The following is a 22,279-nucleotide window of genomic DNA, read 5'->3' as shown; positions in this document are numbered from 1 at the left end:
TTATTGAGAAACAGAAAAAGCATTATAAACAAAATATTTTGTTTTTTGGTATGTTAAGGCTAAATAGTAACCTTCATTTATCGAATCTGCTTTGATATATTATCTTTTTTCTTTCAACAGCTATTTAATTGATTAGATGATAACCTAGATGCTAAGATTTCCACATTTTGAATAAAAGTTTCTTACTAAATGTTACAGATAAATATTAAATGAAATAGTCTATATTCAGGAGATTTAAAATTAGTATGCAACATTCTTAAAATAGAGATTGAGAAAAATGTTTAAACTAAGTTTACTTTCTAAAGGGTTGTTTGAAATAATAATTGAGGTACATTACTGTTTAGATTAACTGCACTTGCATAACTGAAAAACGAACAACAGTGTTGCTATAGCAGTTGATGTTAAGTTCTCAGTCTATTCACTCTTTTTTGGGAAACTGATATATAATTGACATATAACATTATTAGAAGGACAACATAATGATTGAATATTTGTATATATTGCTATATGATGACCACAATCAGTCCAATTGCTATCCATTCCCATACAGTTACAAATTATTTTTTCTTGTGATGAGAACTTTTAAGAGCTACTCTTTTAGCAACTTGCAAATATACAATAGAGTATTTTTAACTATAGTCACTATGCTGTACATTATACTCCAGGACTTATTTATATTATAACTAGAAGTTGGAACCTTTTCACCTTCACTGATTTTGCTCACCTCCCAGATTTCTACTTTTAATTTAACTAAAAATAAATAAATTTGAAACAACTACTAGATAATAAGAAATGAGCCACTTTATGCTGGATAAACCACTTTTTGAGAACAGGGATGCTAACAGCAACTTTAATTCCTGAATCAATAAAGAATGCAAATCAAATTTTATCATGAACCTAAGCTTCTATACATTGGCGGTTAATCTGCCAATTCTTACGTTAGGGTGTGTTGTCAATCAACATTAGCATTGACTCAGCATTTTAAATTTTTCTAAGCTTTAAAATTATTTCTTACACCAATGCTATGTATGATGTTGGTATATCAAGGATATGATTCATACCTACGAGAAAGCAAATATGAAAACTTCTAGCTATAAAATTAATAGTAAAAAGGTCCCAGGCTGGTGATGATAGATTCTGGAGTACCTCAGAGAAGCAAACATATAAAATCCCTTTCAGGAGAACAGGCCATCACCACTATGTAAGAACCTCATAGATAAAAGTCCCATTAAAGAAGAACTTCCAAAATAAAATTACATAACACCTAAGGAAACAACCTACTATGAAGAAAGAGTTAACACAACAAATAGGATTAGACTCTAAAGAAATTATGTTTAAAATAATTAAAGAAAACAAAAATAAGCTAATATTCAGTTTTAAGTATTTATATCAAAATATATTTGTAGTGATTTAATGAACATATACATCTCTAAGCTCTGTACCATAATAAATCACTTAATTTAATCATGAGTTGATATTACCAAATTATTTAATATCCATATATTAAAAAACTACGTGTGTAAATATATTCTGTATCAAGCCCTGTACCAGTTGTTTAAATTAGTGTTATCCTCGAAAAACAAAGATAATTAGTGACAGATCATAGTGGAAATTTATATTCCACATCCAGCATGGCATCAAAATAATAAAATCATTATATGACACTTTCACTTCTGAGCCAATGGAAGCCTCTCAGTATAAATCATTTTACTTCTATAATGTTTGACTAAACACTTTTATTTTGAAGATTGGAAAAAAAACATAAAAATACAACTAATATGAAGATAAAAAGGATAACGTGGGGTCAATTTTTCATCTTTTGCTATTTGTACAAAATTTATTGGAGCTGAAACAATGCTAGAAGTTTTCCTTTACACAAAATTACTATCAAAAGAGAAAATTATGTTCAGCTTAAAAATATTGCCTACTATTTAAAAACTTAAGTGGAATATTTATTCAACATAGCACTGGAAGTGGTAGACAGAGCAATTAGGCAAGAAAAAAAATAATATCCAATTGGAAAAGAAGTAAAATGATCTCTGTTCACATATGCAAGGTCTTTTACATATGACCTTATATGTAAAAAAAAAAAAACCCCAAAGATTCCATACACACACCAAAATAAACCTGTTAGAATTAAACACAGTCAGCAAAAGTGCTGTGTACAAAACCCACTTGAAAAAATCAGTTGTGTTTCTATATACTAACAGTGAACAATCAGAAAAATGAAATGATTCCATTTATGATAGCATCAAAAAGAATGAAATACTTAGCGATAAACTTGACCAAGGAGGTGAAAGATATGTGTGCTGAAAACTACAAAATATTGCTTAAAAAATTACAGAACATGCAAAAAAGATATAAAAATGTCCCATGCTCATGGGTCAGAAGACAGTATTTAGATGGGGAATTAGAGTTTAATGGGCACAGAATTTCAGTCGAGGAAGATGAAAAATTTTTGGAGACTAATGGAAAAGTGATGGTGACACAACAATGTGAATGTACTTAATGTCATAAAACGATACACTTAAAAGTGGGTAAAATGCTAATTTTGTTATGTATATTTTACCACAATTAAAAGATGACATGAAAAAAGTTAACTGAGACATAAAATCATACTTTTTATAAAGTAACAAAAATAGATTACTTTATTAGTTTTATTTGATAAAAATTGTGCCACTGGAGTGGTATTCAAATCTTTATTTTATCATTAAGTTTTATTTTATCAATGAGTAGCACACAATTCAGTTTCTAGGAATACAGAAATATCAATGTTGGAGGTGGGAACAGGATAACGATCCTTGCCTGTATTTCCTTTACATTAATTACATTAGTGCCTTTGTCCATCCAGTCCTTATCATTCATTCTCCCTCTTTTCTAATAATCTTGTAAGTTAAAACTTCTTATGTATTCAAATAACACATAAACTAGGACCTTCCAATTTAGATTAGATATATATTATACCAAATTACCTTTTCAGTTAGTATTAGCTTGCTAATTATCATGAGAATATATAGTGACTGTGAGAATTTTCACACAAAATTCATACTTTTCTCGAGTATAAAACAAGAAGAAACATAACACATTTCATTTTAAGAAGATAGTATAATTTTTTAATGTATCTTTATTGTTCAATGTATTACAGATGTTCCTCATTTTTTCCCCTATTGACCCCCTCCTCCCCATTCCCGCTCCACTCCTGCCTTTCCCCACAGTGTTGCCTGTGTCCACTGGTTATACATATATACATATAAGTTCTTTGGTTTATTACTCCCTCCCCAATGCCCCTTCCCTTTGAGATTTGTCTGTCTAACAAACAATTTGTACTTCTTAATTTCTTCACCTTTTTCACCCATTCACCCAACCCCCCTTCCCATCTGGCAACCAACAAAATGTTCTCTGTATCTATGAGAATGTTTCTGTTCTGCCTGTTCATTTTGTTTGTAGATTCCATTGTTGATAGATATGTATTCATTGCCATTTTGTTTGTTCATATATTTTATCTTTTTTCAACATTTCATATAATAACGGTTTGGTGGTGATGAACTCCTTTAACTTTTTCGTGTCTGGGAAACTCTTTATATGGCCATCGATTCTAAATGACAGCTTTGCAGGATAGAGTAATCTTGGTTGTAGGTTCTTGTTTTTCATCACTCTGAATATTTTTTGCCACTTCCTTCGGGCCTGCAAAGTTTCTTTTGAGGAATCAACTAACAGTCTTATGGGAACTCCCTTGTAGGTAACTGCTTTTCTCTTGCTGTTTATAAGATTCTCTCTTTGTTTTAAACCTTTTGCATTTTGATAATGATGTGTCTTGGTGTGGGCCTCTTGGGGTTCATCTTGTTTGGGATTCTCTGTGCTTCCTAGACTTGTATGTCTGTTTCCTTCAAAAAGTTAGGGAAGTTTTCTGCCATTATTGTTTCAAATAGGTTTTCAATTTCTTGTTCTCTCTCTTCTCCTTCTGGCACCCCCAAGATGCAAATGTTGGCACGCTTAAAGTTGTCCCAGAGGCTACTTACACTATCCTCATTTTGGGGGATTCTTTTCTCTTTTAGCTGTTTTGATTGGGTGTTTTTGGCATCCTTATATTCCAAACCAATGGTTTGCTTCTTGGCTTTACTGACTCTACTGTTGAATCTGTGTAAATTATTCTTTATTTCAGTTAGTGCCTCCTTCATTTTTGACTGGTCCTTTCTTATGCTCTTGAGGCCCTCACTAAGTTCACTGAGGTTCTCACTAAGTCCACTGAGCATCATTATAAGCAGTGTTTTGAACTCAGCATCCGTTAGGTTGCTTATCTCCATTTTGCTTAGTTCTTTTCCTGGGGTTTTGTTCTGTTCTTTCATTTGGGACCTGTTTCTTTGTCTCCTCTTTTTAGCTGCCTCCCTGTGTTTGTTTCTATGTATCACTTAACAAGAGGTATGGAGCTAGCTGAGACCAGATGCTGCTTGTTAGAAAGAATTTAGGAAAAGCTGAAGCAGGATCCAAGACAGGCCAATCCTATGGTAAAGCAACTGGCAACAGCTTGGGTGGGCCTGAAAGTTGGGTGGGGCAAACAGTGGGAGCCAGGTTGCTGGAATCCCAGAGATGCTGTCCCAGGGAAGGGCTCACCAAAGGAACAATGGCGTCTGACAGCACATCTGTCCAGGAGAAAGCTGCCTCTCCAGCCCTCGCTCCAATGCCAAACCACTCAGTTCTTCCCCATATGACTCTGGTGCCTTTCAAGCTACCTCCACAACACTGGAGCCTGGAGGGTGCGAGTCCAAGTAAGTCCATGTGTGGGCCCTTTAAAAGGAGCTGCCTGGGGCTCCAGCCACCTCAGCCTCCTTCAGCCTCAGTTCCCACTGTTTTTTCCAGCCAGAAGTTATGGAGACTCCTTTTCCTGGCACTGGAACCCTGAACTGGGAGCCTGGTATAGGACAGGTACCCCTCAGTCCTCAGGGAGAACCTTCCCAGCCATGGTATCCTTCTAATTTTTATCCAACCCATGTGGGTGTGGGACCAGCCCATCCGCCTCCGCCCCTCCTACCAGTCTCCATGCGGCTTCTTCTTTAATTCTGTAGTTGTAGGCCTTCCATTCAGCTTGATTTCAGGTGGTTTTGAATGATAGTTGTTCTGTAGTTTAGTTGTAACCTTGATGTGGTTGTGGGAGGACGGATACCGCGTTTACCTATGCTGCCATCTTAACTGGAAGTCGAGATAGTATAATCTTGATATCAAAATATGACCAAAATATTATGAAAAAGAAAAGTTGGAAAACCAGATTCACTCATGACTACAGATACCAAAATCCTAAATAAAATACTAGCAAACACAATCCAGCAAGATATAAAAAGGAAAATATATCATAACCAAGTTGGACTTATTTCAGAAATGTAAGATCAGCTTAGTATTTAAAAATCAATTAACATAGTTAACCATATTAAAAGAAAAAAGGAGAAAAAAAAAGTACATAATCATCTCTATTAAATAAAAAATATCAAATATCAAAGGCTACATCTAATACAAAAGTGGTAAGACCTCTAAAAAGAAAACTAAAAACTTATTGAAATTAAAGAACACATATAGAGGGATAGCATGTTCATAGGGTATATAGACAAATTGTACATAGTATTCATAGTAACACATTGTAGTGGACAATAACATTATTCCCATTTTTTAGATGATGAAGTTATGACACAGAAGTTAAATAATGTGATCATACGTTACAAAAATAAAAACTCAAGTTGTTTGATCCCAAAGTCTCCTCCACAGATTCTATTCACTTAGAATCACACTGAGATAAACTGGCCCAGTCCCGACTGTGTGACACTTCAGTTCACTATTTTCTAATACACAAAATAAGGATGCTGGTCGAAATAATCTCTCCAACAATTCCTTTCAATTATATAACTGTAAGTTGATAGAATTTAGATAAAAATCTTTGCTCATTTGTCAAACTCTGCAAAATTATTGTACCAGTCAGAGAAGGGTAATTCTTAGAAGAGAGACTACAGCAAGGAGTGGGGAAATAGCAGACACGATTTAGCTAGTTTTCCCCAGGAGGGAAAAAAAAAAAACACCTTACAGAAAATTACTAAAATTCTATTTTTCTGTTTGAAAGGTTACTATAGAAACTAAAGACACTACCCTAATGTCCTTTTTTCTTTTTTCTTTTCTCTTTTGGTAGTCACATTCTCTGCCAAGTCTTAGAAATATGCCTGAACATGTTTGGGGATAAGTGTTCACTATAATTCTAGACCATCCAAAGTAGTACTAAGCAAATCATATTAAAATGACATAAATGTGTTCTTCTAAGTCAGAAAATCATTACTGAATAAAGTACGTTTAAAGATTCTAGATTCACGTTCTTTCTTCCACCCCCTAGTTTTTATACCAGTTCTCAACATATTTTAACAGGTAAAGAAAAATTAAAATAGCACGACTGGTATTACATTAGTTTTGAAATGGTTTGTCAGACATGAATCATATAATATACATATAATTTCTTCAGGGTAAAATTATTTCACTAAAATTTAATCTAACTGTACACCAATTTTCATAGCAGCATTATTCGTTATAGCCAAAAGGCATAAACAACCCAGATATCCATCAACAGACCAATGGATAAACAGAATATGCTCTAAACATACAATGAAATAGTACTCATCCATAAATAGGAATGAAATTCTGACATGTGCCATTATATGGGTGAAACTTAAAAATATTACCCTAAGTAAAATAAGCCAAATACAAAAGGACAAATACTGTATGATTTCTCATATCTGAACTACCCAGAATAGGCAAATTCATAGAGACAGAAAGTACGATAGAGGTTATCAGGAACAGGGATGGGAGAATGGGAGGATGGGGAGTCATCGTTATAAGGAGTACAAAGTTTTAGTTTGAAATGATGAAAAAGTTCTTGAAATGGATAGTGGTTACTTAATGCCACTGAATTGGCACATATAAAAATAGTTAAAACAGTACATTTAACATACTTACATTTTACCACACAAAAAATCACCAAAAAAAAAAGTTAATCAATGGTATTGGGAATCTAATATAATGTGTACAAAGCAGAGAAAGAAAAACCAAGATTCAAAAGACCAGTTCTTAGTACTCAATGATGTTAAAGAAATTTTAAATCAAGCAACATGACAGACAAATGGAGTGTAACCTATATGAACAATATATATCAATACTCTTGTCCTCTGCTTTCTGGTTGGTTTCAGCTAATGAGGAACAGTGGAAGAAGACAGAAATGTGGGAGGAGAATGAAGTCAGGGTATTTGTTTCTTGTTCTGATAACCTCTCCCACCCAGGCTTTAAGCCTATTGGTAGCAACAATACCCCAGGGTTACTAGATCCAGATGTATTATCTCTTGTGGTTTCCCTTCCTAGTCAACACTTTTATTTATTTACTTGTTTATCCTCAACCAAGGACATTTTTTTCCCATTTTAATTAGATAGAGTGGGAGGGAGAAAGAGGAAGAGAGAGAGAGAAACATCAACGTGAAAGGGACACATTGAGTGGCTGCCACCCACACAACCAACCAGGGCAGGGGGAAAAACTGCAACCGAGGTACACGCCCTTAGCGGGAACCGAACCTGGGTCTCTCTGGACAGCAGGCCGACGCTCTAACCACTGAGCCAAACCGGCCAGGGCAACACTTTTATCTTTTTCTTAAACTCTCTTAAAGCTGCTGGATTTAAGAATGCTATCTTTTTCTGACTAATACAATAGTCATCCTTGAAATTAAGAAAGGCAAATCTGTAAGTGTCAGAAATGAAGAGGAAACAAAGTCAGGGTAATGAGTGGGGCATGAGCCCATGGTGGCAAATGGAAGTGCAAACTCACGTATGGGTTTAGGGGTTAACAGGGCTTGACCAATGGCATTCAGGGACTGGAGACAAAGCTAAGAGCCTGAGTTAGAGTACTTTGCAAAAGGCCTGGAGCCAAAAAGAGCTGCTTCTTCAACAAAAGGGCAATCTCTTGAGGCTTCACCAGACTGAGGAATTATCATAGATATATTCTATAAAGGGCACTAAAGTGGGAAGGGAACAAGAAAGAAAAACACTAAGCTCTTTCTCCTCTCTCACTCCAATCTCTTGCTTTTAACACTCACGAAGTGGGTAAGTAATGGCTAAAACAGACATAGTAAATTGGAATAAAAAAAAAAGAGAATTGCCCTGACCGGTTTGGCTCAGCGGTTAGAGCGTCGGCCTGTGGTCCAGAGAGACCAGGGTTCAGTTCCCCCTAAGGGCACGTTACTCAACTGCAGTTTGTCCCCGGCCCTGGTTGTGTCATGCAGGTGGCAGCCACTTGATGTGTAACTTTCACATTGATGTTTCTCTCTCTCTCTTCCTCTCTCTCCCTCCTACTCTATCTGAACAAAAAATGAAAAAATGTTATCCTCGGGTGAGGATAAAAAAAAAAAGAGAGAGAATTGAGGAAATGACTAGAAAGAAAATACAGAAAGCTAATGGGAGGGGGGGGCAGGGCAGAAAAAAAGTGCTTCAAAGAAATAGAGAGAGAAAATGAGATGGACAACACTGAGTAGTTGAGTTATATATTCTCTAAAACCTATTAGGGGTTAAACAATTATATCATTTCAATTGGATTCCATTTTCTTCTTAACCCTGGCCCCAAGAAGACTCTGATACACAATAAATGATTTCCCACTGTAGCCCTATGCTGTTACAATACTGTTTTGTTATAATGGAGGGGGGATATAAAACAATTTAAATGTAACAATTTTACTTAAATACATCAACACTCCATTATTGGGATAATAATAAAAATACTATTTTCCACCATAATTGTTGCTCATAAAATGTCTTCATTTAATCAAAAGATTATTAAGACATAATTATCAAGAGGAACCAAGGGATACTAGAGCTTTCCAGGAATGCATGTCCAAATAGGCATAAAGGCTTTTGAATGGGTTAAAACAAAATAGATGTATATACTCTTCCCAGACCCATTCATTACCTTCTCCAGTGAGAGAACAAGGTTTTATTTCCATTTAGTAAGTAACACATTTAAATATACAGGCAAATTCATCAAAATTACAAAAATATTTTAAAATGCAAATTCAAAGGATCACAGTAACATACCTATCATGTTGGAACTCAAAAGGAATGAAAATTACGAAGGTCATTACACACTGTTCTAACAACACTATAAACATAGGGAAATGAAAAATGAAAGCTTGGACACAAATTTTGAATTCTGAATGAATTAAACAACCACAGATTGAATTATAGATAAAGCATTTATACACATAGAAGAAAACAATGACTATATTTTCTGATGTCATCATTTGCTGTCTAATTCTCAAAGAGGTTAAATTTAAACTCAGATGTACACAGTTAAACTTGATCTCCACATAAATATTTTCTTGAGAGCAAGAAGAGAAATATGAAGTATTCAATACATGAATACCTCCTTTAAGTTGTAAAGTTAGATCAAAGCCTTAACACTAATCATTTCATAACAGTCTTCACAAAAATATTCCTATCCTTTATGGAAAATAAACAAGCTAACTTATTTTAAGATATTTTTCAGGAAATTAGCTTCTCACATGATTGTGGGTTTCAAATCCATATTGGACTACTAGTAATCACCTCTTTTCTTGACCACACTATGTAAACAAGAGAAGAGGGTACATTTTGAATATATTTGCCACTTTCCCCCTATAACTGTTACCTTCTGTAAGTTGCTTTACATAGTCATTGTTGAAAATTAACAAATGAATTTTTTGCATTAAGATTCTTTCACTTTCAGAACTTTTTCACACAGATCACATTAAATCCACAGCTAACACAAAACTAACAAATCCATTAGGAGCACTTCCATTATGTATCTTTATAACCTAATCAGAAAAATCCCAACACTGCAATTTTAACTTAATTACAGTCACGTAAGGAACTTATTAATAAAATCAGAATTAACTTCTTTTTTAAGTAACTGAGAAAATATCTTCGTTAATCTCTCCCTTTCTTTTTATCTTTTTGTAAGATTTTCTTTCTTTCTTTCTTTTTTACTGATTTTTAGAGAGAGAGGGGGAGAAAGAGAGAGAGAGGACAAACATCAATATGAAAGCATTACATCGAGCAGCTGCCTCCTACAAACCTACCAGGAATTGAACCTGCAAACTGGGCATGTGCCCTGACCAGTAATTGAACTGGCAACCCCTAGGTGCAGGAGATGACGCCCAACCAACGGAGCTACATGGGCCAGGTCAATCTTTCTCTTTCTTAATTTCCTCATTTTGGCTAATGAAGACACCATTCTTTAAGTCTATTATATTTATTATATACCTACTGAAACAAAATTATTACTACTGTCTTAAACATTTTTTACAATCCATTTCAAATGTTACTTCCTTTACAAAATACCCACAGATCCCATAGAATCATTCTGTAAATCATTCCTCCATAATTGCAGGACATGTTTTTCTCTATTACATCTCATATCAGGGAGATAATGTTTTTTTGTTTGTGTAAGGTGATCACTGCACAGTTCTAGAGAGGACCATTCATACTGTACTTTGTGTGAATAGCGGTCCCTAGATATATGACCAATAAGAGTGACCATTCCATATGAATCCTGTCTTTTCTAGAATTGCAATGTTGTGTAAATATTTCTTTCCGAAAGACTCCCAGAATAGGTACTCATGTTCATCTTGACATCTCAATTAATACAGTACTTAGCAAAAAAGTGTTTTTAATGGAACACTCTCCTTTCTGCCATTAAAATGTCTCTAAGAATTAACTTCATTTATCAGTTTCACTTTTATTATCCTTGTCTAGCAATTTAGCACCTCAAGCTTTCATTACTCAAGTATTTCACAAAATATATTTTATGCAGTGCCAACGTGTAGGCTATGACAAAAGGGTCTGAGGCTAAATACATTTGGAAACTACAGCATTCAATAAAGTTAAACAGTTTTATTTACTACAGGAGCTTTTATATTCTAGCAACATTAGGAATCTCCAAGAAAGAATTCACTGCTTTCACCCTAGAATGGATATGCCCCACTGACTTCATAAGGGCACATTTCTAGATTCTACACCTATGCCTCTTTTGGAATAGGGGAGGGAGCAATCCCATTACTTAGGTCTTTGTGTCTTTAAGATTTGGAATGAACAGGGATAAAAAAGTTGCTCACGCAGGGGTCAAATAGATCTACTACAACATGTGTTAAAACCTCAAAGCAAGTATAAAAAGAAATGCCCTTTAAACAGAATTTGTTTGTCTTTACTACTTTGTAAGACAAAATAAATTAACACTTCTTTGCTTGACTCTTTTTCCCATTCTGTATTTTGCCAATAGCTTTTTTCCCAGAGGAAAGTATGTCTTTATACAAAACCAAAATATAACTTCTATCTCCATCTATTATAATATTTATCACAGGGGGTGTTTTGAAAATGCATTAGGGTGTTTTTGCTTGACTCAATGACTGGGTGTCACTACTGGCATTTAAGAATTAAGAAATAAGGAATTAGAAGATCCTGTGAGTAATAGGTCAGTCCTAAAAAATGAAGACTATCTCAGTGATATTCATGTAGCTGAAATCCTGTTTATAAAATTTGGGCATAAAATTGAATCCTGTTTTAAATCTAAACACAATTTTTTTGGCATTTGTGCTTGATTTTATTATACACTGAGTTCCAAAAATGAGACTACTGAAATGAAAGAAAGACTAAATATTGTGTGAAACTTTACTAAGAGTTTGCCACTATTTCCAAGAATCACGGCACCAACAATACCTGCACAAGTCTATTTGTACCAGTCACATTCACAGTCATTATATGTACTTCACTATGTCAGGATAGTTTCTACTGTAGTCATGCCAGAGTATTTATATACTAAAATATATATTATTGTACCTTAAATTACTTTCCTTTCATTCTGTATATTTTATATAACTATATATTTTTGAAATTATGTGTATATGTAGGTTATTTATAGTTTTATTTCAGGATAGTAAAAAAGGTATTATAAAATATTTGTTATCTACAGAAGCACTGGCATTATGGGTGAGGTTACAGTGTTAAAATGAAAAACAGAGAGCTCCACGGGGTGTCTCAATTGGTTGGAGAGTCATCCCTTGCACCTTCAAAGAGGTATCTGAATCAATTCCTGGTCAGGGCACACTCTGGATTATGGGTTTGGTCCCCAATTGGGGTACATATGAAAGGCAACTGATCCATGTTTCTCTCTCACATCTCTATGTCTTCCTCTAAAATCAATATAAACATATCCTTGGGTGAGGATTAAAAAAGAAAAAGAAAAGAAAGGCTTTTATAATTAGAAGAAAATAGAGGGTTTGGGTCTGAAAGAATTGAAAAGCACTATTCTAAAGATAATACCACCCTGGTTCAAAAAAGGGGTAGAGGCAGAGAGGGTAGGGAAGGGGGAGCATCTTTTTCACCCACCTTTTACGTTTCCATACTTCTGAGGTAGCATAACTTGACTGTGTCTCAGGTTTTACCATTTCACATCACCCCTACTGTCCTGAACTACCTCACTACCTGCTAAAATTGATTAACATACTTGGACCTAAAAGGAACAGTAAATATACAGCCACTGCTACCACATCTCCTCCTGAGCCTTCTGAACCTGCCAGCTTCCACAGAGGTGAGGTCATCTTCATTCTCAGTCCTGACACGGAACTCTGTGGTATATACTACCCTTCATTTATAACAGAATTTTTCAGAAACACTTACCTCAGTAGTAGTTCCAATGTCAGCAGATGGGCTGCACGTGCTGGTATCCGGAGGAGCTGTGCCTACACTGCTTCTAACTGGAGAGCTGGGAACAGGCCCCGCCATGGTCTCTGGATAGGTGGAAGAACTGATATTGCCTCTCTTCTGAATCTTATTCCACACTTTATTCATTATATCAGTGAGCTCGTATAAGAGCTGCACCTGAGCAAAAGAAAAAGGGGAAAACAAGTCTGTCAATTTCTAACCACAATTGACTAAATGTAAGAAAATTAAAACAATTCCAGAGAAGCAAGAAAATATGATAAAAAAAAAAAAATCTACCAGTGTATCACTAATCATGATATTATACCATGGTCTATAATCTATGTTATATAATTATTATATATTATCATGAATACTTTATATTCACACTATGATTCTGATAAGTTACAGAGTAAAAAATTCACAGGTAAAAATTTACAATTTTAGCCCTGGCCGGTTTGGCTCAGCAGTTAGAGCATCGGCCTGCAGTCCAGAGAGACTGGGGTTTGGTTCCTGCTAAGGGCACGTGCCTCGGATGCAGTTTGTCCCCGGCCCTTGTTGGGTCGTGCAGGAGGCAGCCACTCGATGTGTCCCTTTCACATCGATGTTTCTCTTTCTCTCTCTTCTTCTGTCTCCCTCCTACTCTATCTGAACAAAAAATGGGAAAATGTCCTTGGGTGAGGATAAAAAAAAAAAAAAAAAAAAATTTACAGTTTTAAGCATTTTATCATACTTTGAATTTGACATAGAGTGAATTTATTCCCACTTGAAATCTGCCACATTCACAATGATATTTTATAAGCAATTTAGCATTTCCGTAGGAAAATAATGCTGCTATGATAATAATGCTGCTATGATAATAATGCTAATATAACAGGTCATTCTAGGACAGTAATTTCTTTTACTATATGAATAAAGCAAAACACAAAGAAATGCCTCTTAACAGAAGTTTGAATCAAAATTAGAAATCAAATATATCTTAGTAAATATGATTATTTAGTGTTTTATAAAATAACTAACATTCTTATTTCTTAATGACTCCCACATTTAAATTCTCTTTCTCTGGGGAATATATCTGAAACTGGATTTCTTTCCCAGTAAAATAAAGTGAAAAAAAATAATATAACATAGAATAGTAAAAAGAAAATGTTACATGTGAGGCTCTTCTATAGATAAAAACATAAACCATCCAACCTACTATTCCCCTCAGATTTGTCATTCCAATATTCAGAGAAAAAAAAATGTTTAACTTGCACATTGTTTGACTAAGTTCTAAGATATTTACATAAGAGTTCATAAATAAGCATTAATCATGGAATTTGTATGACAACATATTGCCATATACTGTATAAAACAAGCCCAGGGAAAAAAATGCAAACACAATATATAAGCAAATCCACAGCTGGATACCATATTCCGCTTGCCATTAAAAAAAAAAAAGGCTAAATTCTTATATTTATAAAAAGTTTTAGCCCCAGGACACATCCAGATGATAAAGCTGGCTTCTTATGTGGGCAGAACAGATGCATAAAAACACTGTTGTCAATCCTTATTTGATATAAAACAGTACTGGGTTACAGTTTTCCCCTACTTTTTATGTGATGAAGTTTCAAATCTCAGGTTATAGCTCTTTATGTTAAAAAAAAAAAAAAATCTAATGGCTAGAGATCTTACAAAAAAAAACCTTAGAAAAAATTTTGTTCAAATTCTTATGTCCTTCATAATCATGAATAACTTCTCTCTAAAAAGAAAGTCTTGTTGCAAACCAAATTTAAAAAAATGATTATTTTATTTTTTCTTAAACAATTAGAAATGACAAGTAAGGAAAGCATAAACCAAACAAAACAGATTCTAAAACTTCTAAGAGCATAAGGTTTATGTACTTGAGGGATTGATGGTGCTTTATTGTCACTACTTCTGTTTTTAACTGCTACCATTAAATAATTGTACATGAATGTCACCAATACACTGTGTCTTTAACATAACAAGCAAACTCTGACATAAACTTTAAACCTATTTTTATTTTCAAAGGAGAAAGTTGCTATCACAGTATTGAGATATCTCAAAATCAGAGATTTAAAAAAATAAAGCAAATGTAAAGATAAATATTCAACTCATATCCATTAAAGTGTATTAAAAACTATGTCATTTATAGCCACAATGTGCTACCACTACCCGTCTATTAAAATGTCTAAAATTAAAAAGCCTAACCAGATCAAGTACTGGTGAGAATACAGAGCAACTGAAACTCCATTTACTGTTGATGGGAATTCAAAATTTAGAATATAGTTTGGGAGTTTCTGAAAAAGATGTACGCCCACCATATGATACAGCCATTTCACTCCCAAGTGTTTCCCCAAGAAAAATAAAAGTTTATGTCTACACAAAGACTTGTATACAAATATTCATATTTATTTATAACAGTCCAAAACTGGGAAAAATCTCAAATGTTCATCAATAAGTGGATAAACAATGTGTAGTATATCCACACAACAGAACAATAATTAGCAATAAACTGTGGATTCATGCAAAAACCTGAATCCAAAATAATTTTGGAATGAAAACAATTTTTTTATTTTTTATTTTTTTTATCCTCACCTGAGGACATTTTTCCATTTTTTGTACAGACAGAGTGGGAGGGAGAGAGAGGAAGAGAGAGAGAGGGAAACATCGATGTGAAAGGGACACATCGAGTGGCTGCCACCCACACGACCAACCAGGGCCGGGGACAAACTGCAACCGAGGTACATGCCCTTAGCGGGAACCGAACCCGGGTCTCTCCGGACCGCAGGCGGACGCTCTAACCGCTGAGCCAAACCGGCCAGGGCTGAAAACAATTTTTAAGGTCTGAGAGACTAATGTCTACAGCGATTGGCAGGACTTGTATAACTTTGGTAAAACAGTTACAATGAAGGGTCTAGTTGAAGGAAATCATTCCTAGGAGAAAAAAAACCTCTCAATATTCAACCAAGTTAAATATTGTGTCCAAGGCCCTTAAATGGCCATGAGTTCCAGGAACTGACACAGTAGTTTAGGTCTCCATAGTCGATATAAAGAACTAGAACAATGTCTGACATGAAAATGAATTTTTTCTGGGCCAGCCCTACATCTACAGCCAACACTATTTTAAAGTATATAAACTGTTTGAGGCCTCTACATCTGAGGAATAATGAATCAAATTAATTAAGGTACAGGGTTAACACTTATGATGTCACTATAATGGACAAACAAAAGGATGGTATGTATTTAAGTAACAATCATTTCTCTGAAATGGAATCAAGAAGCTTATACACTGACTACAATCAAAAGTCCACCAAGATTCTGATAATATATGCAAAGGATACTGCCAGGTATTTACATTGTTTGGGGGGGGGAGCTCATAGTTTTTATCAGATTATCAAAGAAGGTCAGGGCACAAAAAAAGACAAGTAGTACTGTCCATCACACACACACACACAACCAGATGGATTAATAAGCAACCATTCATGGGAAAGAGGTTTATTTTGAGTCATTAATCTTAAAAGAAAAAAATCAAAACAGTAAGAAATTTTAGAACCCCCATATGCATATAGATGTTTGTATTTCACGGGCTCAGTACTTTTTTGGAAGGTACAATACCCAGAAAATAAAGACAGACATAGATATATGTTTCACTAAGAAAGATCAAACTTTTTTATTATTTGGTAAAAGATTCCATAAAGTTTAAAGGCAAATAAGTGCATTACAGATACAGGGTTTGTATTTAGAGTGTAAGGGAAGCTCTTCAAACTGCTTGAAAATTTAACAGAAAAGTTGGGTAAATGATAAGAATTATCAATTTATAACAGAGCTAATTCACTGGCCAATAAACATTCAAAAACTGCTCAACCTTATTAGTAATCAAGAAAATACAAATTAATGTAAACAATATGAATTGCCAACTCACAAAAAAAGCAAGTTCAATGGCCAATAAACATTTAAAAAGATGCTCAAACATCTGGTTTCATTTTCCCTTCAGCATTAAGGACTTCCTTTACGATTTCTTATAGTTCAGTTCTATTGGTGATTGATTTTTTTAAATGTGAAAATATCTCTATTTATACTTCACTCATAAAAGTTGTATTTTTTATTTAAAATTCTGTGTTAAAAGGCTTTTAAATATTTTTTTCACAATTTAAAAATGTTGCTCTTCTCATCTCTAGTTTCTTAGGATAAGTAAGCTAAAAATCCAAATCTTGGTTCTCTTGTATGTAATGCGTCATTTTTCTCATGATACTTTCAAGATTTGCTCTTTATCTGTGGCTTTCAACAGCTGGATTATGATGTGTGTAGGCATTGCCTTCTTCGTGTGTTTATCTTATTCATCTTTGTTTCCCTCATTTTTGGCTTACATGTAGTACTCAATAAATATTCGCTGAATTCACTTGTGGGGGGGGGAATCAAGTCATCGTTTGTAGTTTTGACAGAAGCCAGAGGGGAGTCTATAAGCATATGTAAAAGCAACCATTCACAAGGAAGAGGTTTATTTGGAGTCTAGCATTTTATCATTAAAAGTTTGATTAATTTGGCACACCAGGATACAAAAAAGCATTAACTACTTACTCAATCTTTGACTATATACTGATTTTTCAGAGTGATATACTGTTTTGTGGCTTCCTATTCTTTCAGGAATACCACTATCTTCCACCAGGAATATTCAGACCAATTTATTAGAAGGGTCTCAGGTTTTATATCAGAATCAATCTAAACCAACAGAATGGCATTCATATAGCATAGAATTTACAAAATTTTTTCATATCTCACTTAAACTCCCCAAAACCTTGTGATCAATTTTGGTTACAGCACCTGGTAACAATTTAACAGAAGTTGGTTTATGAGGCATTTCCAAGAAGATAAAGTGAAATTAAGTGAATAGATAAGAATTCTACATTTTGAATGAAAAGGGATTCTCAGAACGTGAGGTTCATTCAGTCTGGCTTTAATTCTCACATAAAGGTCCGTGGTGACAGGAGAAAGGGACAAAATGAGGGAGGAGAGATAAGAAAATACCAGGCCTAACATAAGCTCTATCTATGGGATGACTTTGCTTAGAACTGTTTTATATTTAAACAACAGCCAAATCTGAGCTTAGAAACAAACAAGGTAAATATCTAAAGAAGATATCCCAGAGCTCTAGTTTTGAGCCACAGTATTACATTTAATATGATTCCATACAAATCACAACATTATTGAGTATCTCAAAACTAAGAGAAAAAGAGATTAGTAATAGTGGAGTTACAGACTAAAACAATAATGGTAACATAATTTATTTTTAGCTGGGATGGCTATGGACAACCAGCACACGTAGAGTAGGACAATCCTCCCAAGGCTATAATGATCTTCCATAAATCCCTAAATTATAAGATCTCTGGGAGACAACTCCAAGTAGCAGTTAGCTCTTGATCATACAGGGATTAAGCTACTACTACAGATAAACTATGAATACTTCTTTTTCTATTATCTCCAAATGTTCCATCATATCCCTTTGTAATCTGTCCTTCCTCCCTCTCCCTGCCCTGCCTCCAAACAACAAGGAAACTGCTTTCTGTCACAATGCAGTACTTTGCACATTCTAACATTTTATATAAATGGAATTATTCAGTAAGTACTCTTTTGGTCTGGCTTCCTTCATTCAGCATGATGATTGTGATATTCATCCAAGATACTGCCTTTTATCAATATTCAGTCTTTTTATATAAGCTTTTTCATATATTTCATTATTAGTTTGAAAAAGTTATCTAATACTTGTAATTTACTGAGTTTTTATCATAAATGGGTGTTAAATTTCATTAAGTATTTTACAATATATCTATGGAGATGATTATGTGATTATACTCCACTGTTTATTTAGTTAGTTATATTTTTCCTTTATTGATTTTACAGGGAAAGTAAGTGAGAGGGAGAGATAGAAACATCTATGAGAGAGAACTATTGGCTGCCTCCAGCATGCCCCCCATTGGGGATCAGGCCCACACCCTGGGCATGTGTCCTGACCAGGAATCGAACAGGCAACTTCTTGGTATATGGGTCAATGCTCAACCAGCGAGCCACACGCCGGACCATTGTTTTATTTATTAATTAATTTATTTATATATTGTTCCACTTATTTTTGCATTCGTTGACTGATTCTTGTATGTACCCTGATCAGGGATCGAACCTATGATCTTGGTGTATCAGGACAATACTCTAACCAAATGAGCTACTTGGCCAGGGCCACATTCAATATCTTGTAAAATATATATAAGGGTATTCGAATTTTCTATTCCTTCTTGTATCATTTTTATACATTTTTTTCAATGAAAATTTTTATTTCATCTAAATTGTCAGCAGAGAATTGTTTATTAGTCTCTTATTATGCTTTTAATGTCTGTAAAATCTGTGGCGATAACCTCCCCCTTCAATCCTGATATTGGTGGTTTGTATTCACTCTCTCTTTTTACTGTTCCAGACACTTCTGCTCTTTATTTTCATCCTTTTACTTACTTTGGGTTAACCTTCTTCTTTTCTTAGCTTCCTAAAGTGAAACCTTAAGTGAATGAATTAAGCTTTTTCTTCTTTTCTAATATAAGTATTTAATATTGTTTCCCTGAAAACACTGCTTTAACTATATCTCCTTTTTTATTGTCATTCAATCAAAATATTTTCTAATTGCAAAGTGATTTTGTCTTTGATACATAGATTATTTTAAAACATGTTGTTTAATGTCCAGATAATTTATTATTGGTTTCTAATATAATTTGACTGTGGTTAGATAATATACTATATTAACCTCGATCCTCTTCAACATAATAAAACCATACTGTACACCTGAAAAAAATGTGCATTCCAGTTGCTGGATATAGTGTTCTATAAAAGTCAATTAGATTAAGGCAAGTTCTTTGTATTTTTCATAGTTCCTAGATCTCTAATTATTTATTTGTTTTTATCTAGTGGTTTTATAAAATAATGAGAAAGATGTTATAAAAATGTCCTGACTGTGGGAGGATCTATTTTTTCATATCTTCTATATCTCCATTTATTTTTCATCTAGTTGTTTTATAATCACTGAGAGAAATGGTATAAAAACTCCTACAATGATGAATAATTACTGTTTTTTCCATTAATTCTGTCCCTTTTTGTTTCATGTACCTCTTTCCTCTGACAATACTCTTTTTATTATTATTTTTTTTTATCCTCACCCGAGGACATTTTTGCATTTATCTTCAGATAGAGCGGGAGGGAGAGAAGGAGGAAGAGAGAGGGAAACATCCTTGGGAGAGAAACACATCAACTGGTTGCCACCCGCACAATCACAACTGGAGCTGGAGACAAAATGCAACCGAGGTATGTGCCCTTAGTGGGAACCGAACACGGGACTCTCTGGTCTGTGGGCCGACACTCTAACTGCTGAGCCAAACCCACCAGGGCGATAATATCCTTTTTATTTGTCCACTTCATTTGCAATAAAATAAGTAAGTCAAGCTTTCTTACGCCATTTGAATGATATATTTTTAAATATTCATTTATTTATATTCTGTTTCTTTAGTAGTATTGCTTTTTTCCCACTCTATAAATCTTTACCTTTTAATAGGAGTAGTTGAACTAGGGGTCAATAAACTTTTTCTGTAAAGGGTCAGACAGTAAATTTTATAGTCCTTGTAAGCCATATTATCCTCTACTGCTACTACTTAATTCTGCAATTATAGCATGACAGCATTCTTAGACAATATGTAAAAAATAGGTATCCCCAACTTTGGCTTACAGACCTTAGTTGCAAACTCCTAGTGTAAACACTCCTAGTTAAGATCATTAACATTTAATGTGTTCATTGATAAAACTGGTTCAGCCCCTACAATATTATTTTTTTTCTATTTCTATTGTTTTTTGTAACTGTTACCACTTCTTGACTTCTTTAGATTTGAATATTTTTAAGTATTTCATTTTATTTGACCTTTTTTTTTTTTTTTTTTTAAGATTTTGTAATTGGTTTTTAGAAAGAAAGGGAGAGGGAGAGCAAGAAAGAGGAACACTGATGTGAGAGCGCAACATTGATTGGCTGCCTCCTGCACACTCTCTACCATGGCGTGTGCCCTGACCAGAATTGAACCAGCAACCTTTTGGTGCACGGGAGGATGCCCAATCAACTGAGCCACACTGACCAGGGCAGTATTTCTTCTTATTTATTTATTTATTTATTTATTTATTTATTTATTTATTTTCCTCACCAGAGGACATTTTTTTGTTTGTTTGTTTGGTTCAGATAGAGTGGGAGGGAGAGAGAGGAAGAAAGAGAGAAACATCAATGTGAAAGGGATACATTGAGTGGTTGCCACCTGCACAACCCAACCAGGGCCGGGGAAAAACTGCAACCGAGGTACATGCCCTTAGCAGGAACTGAACCCGGGTCTCTCTGGACCGCAGGCCAATGCTCTAACCACTGAGCAAAACCGGCCAGGGCCAGTATTTCATTTTAATTAATCTACTGGCTTTTGCTCCATCTGATTGTATTTTTGCATGTTTTTTAGTAGTTATTCAAGGAGATTAATATATACATGTACATGTATACACATATGTATATATATACATACATATATATAGACTTTCACAGTCTACTTAAGTTTATATTGTCCACTTAGTGTGATATTTAAAAATCAGGCAACTATATAGGTCCCTTTGGCCCATCATATTCCCAACTAACTTTAATGATTTTGTTAGCCTAGGTAGCTAGTTAGTTATTAATGAAGGAAGGGAACAAATGAAATGGGATATTAAGCCTGATTAACTAGGAAAGTGTAGCATTAAGAGGCTCCTCTGGGGACAGACACATCCTCTACTGAAGATACTTAATCCACAAGTGGGCAGGAAGAATGGGCTTTCCGATTTCCCCAGGGAACAACCAGCCAGGTAGCTGTGATTATGAAAGGAAGGATAAAACAGTAGTGGAAGCATGTGCAGAAGAAACCAACATGGCACAGGAGGAGGTAAGCACATGTATAGTAGAAGCCAGATGACTAAGCAGAGCTTTCAGGCATGCACAGTAGAAGCCAAAATGGCAACCATAAAGAGGAGGAGCCAAGCCTGGAAAATCCAGGAAAGGGACTGGAGAGGGAGAGGGTCCAGCACAAACCCAAGAAGAATTAGGAAGAAGACTGGTTAGTTTGAAAGAAAGCTTACCACTTCCCAAACCCAAGGAAATACAATAAAAGCTTAACAAAGGCCAGAGGCACTTGTGTGTTTACCATTCCCAAGTGTGGGTCCAAGCACAAGCCAGTTGTGGCCTGGGTGCCACTGTGCCTTGTCAGCAAATGTGAAATGAGAAATGAGACACAGAGAAGTTCTGCATCTCTGGGTCTTGCCCCTCCTGGGCCTGACAGGTGCAGGTGTGGGTCTAAGGCCCCAGGAGCTGGACTTCACAGCAAGACAGATCTGAGCCACCTAGTCATGGGTGAGCAATCAGGCACCTAGGGGCAGTCCTTTGTTTTTGCTTCAGTAAACCTTGGCACTATGCTTCAAGTCCTCCTATGCATGGGTCCCCAAAATGCAT

At 34.9% G+C, this 22,279-nt stretch overlaps 1 protein-coding gene across 5 annotated transcripts in view; it reads right to left on the bottom strand.

The window, feature by feature from the left end:
- Positions 1 to 22,279, bottom strand: part of VPS13B (vacuolar protein sorting 13 homolog B) — an 867,799-nt gene that overhangs the window by 414,786 nt on the left and 430,734 nt on the right. For all 5 annotated transcript variants that reach the window (XR_004959842.1, XR_004959841.1, XM_036263824.1 and 2 more), the window contains exon 25: positions 12,718 to 12,918. Coding sequence is in view for 3 of the 5 variants with exons in the window: in XM_036263824.1 (XP_036119717.1) it covers positions 12,718 to 12,918 (201 nt within the window). In the remaining 2 variants the exon portion in view is untranslated. The remainder of the gene's footprint in view (positions 1 to 12,717; positions 12,919 to 22,279) is intronic.

The sequence above is a fragment of the Molossus molossus genome, unplaced genomic scaffold, assembly GCF_014108415.1.
Source record: "Molossus molossus isolate mMolMol1 unplaced genomic scaffold, mMolMol1.p scaffold_m16_p_16, whole genome shotgun sequence".
NCBI lineage: Eukaryota > Metazoa > Chordata > Mammalia > Chiroptera > Molossidae > Molossus > Molossus molossus.
This window is presented reverse-complemented; position numbering and strand designations above follow the sequence as displayed.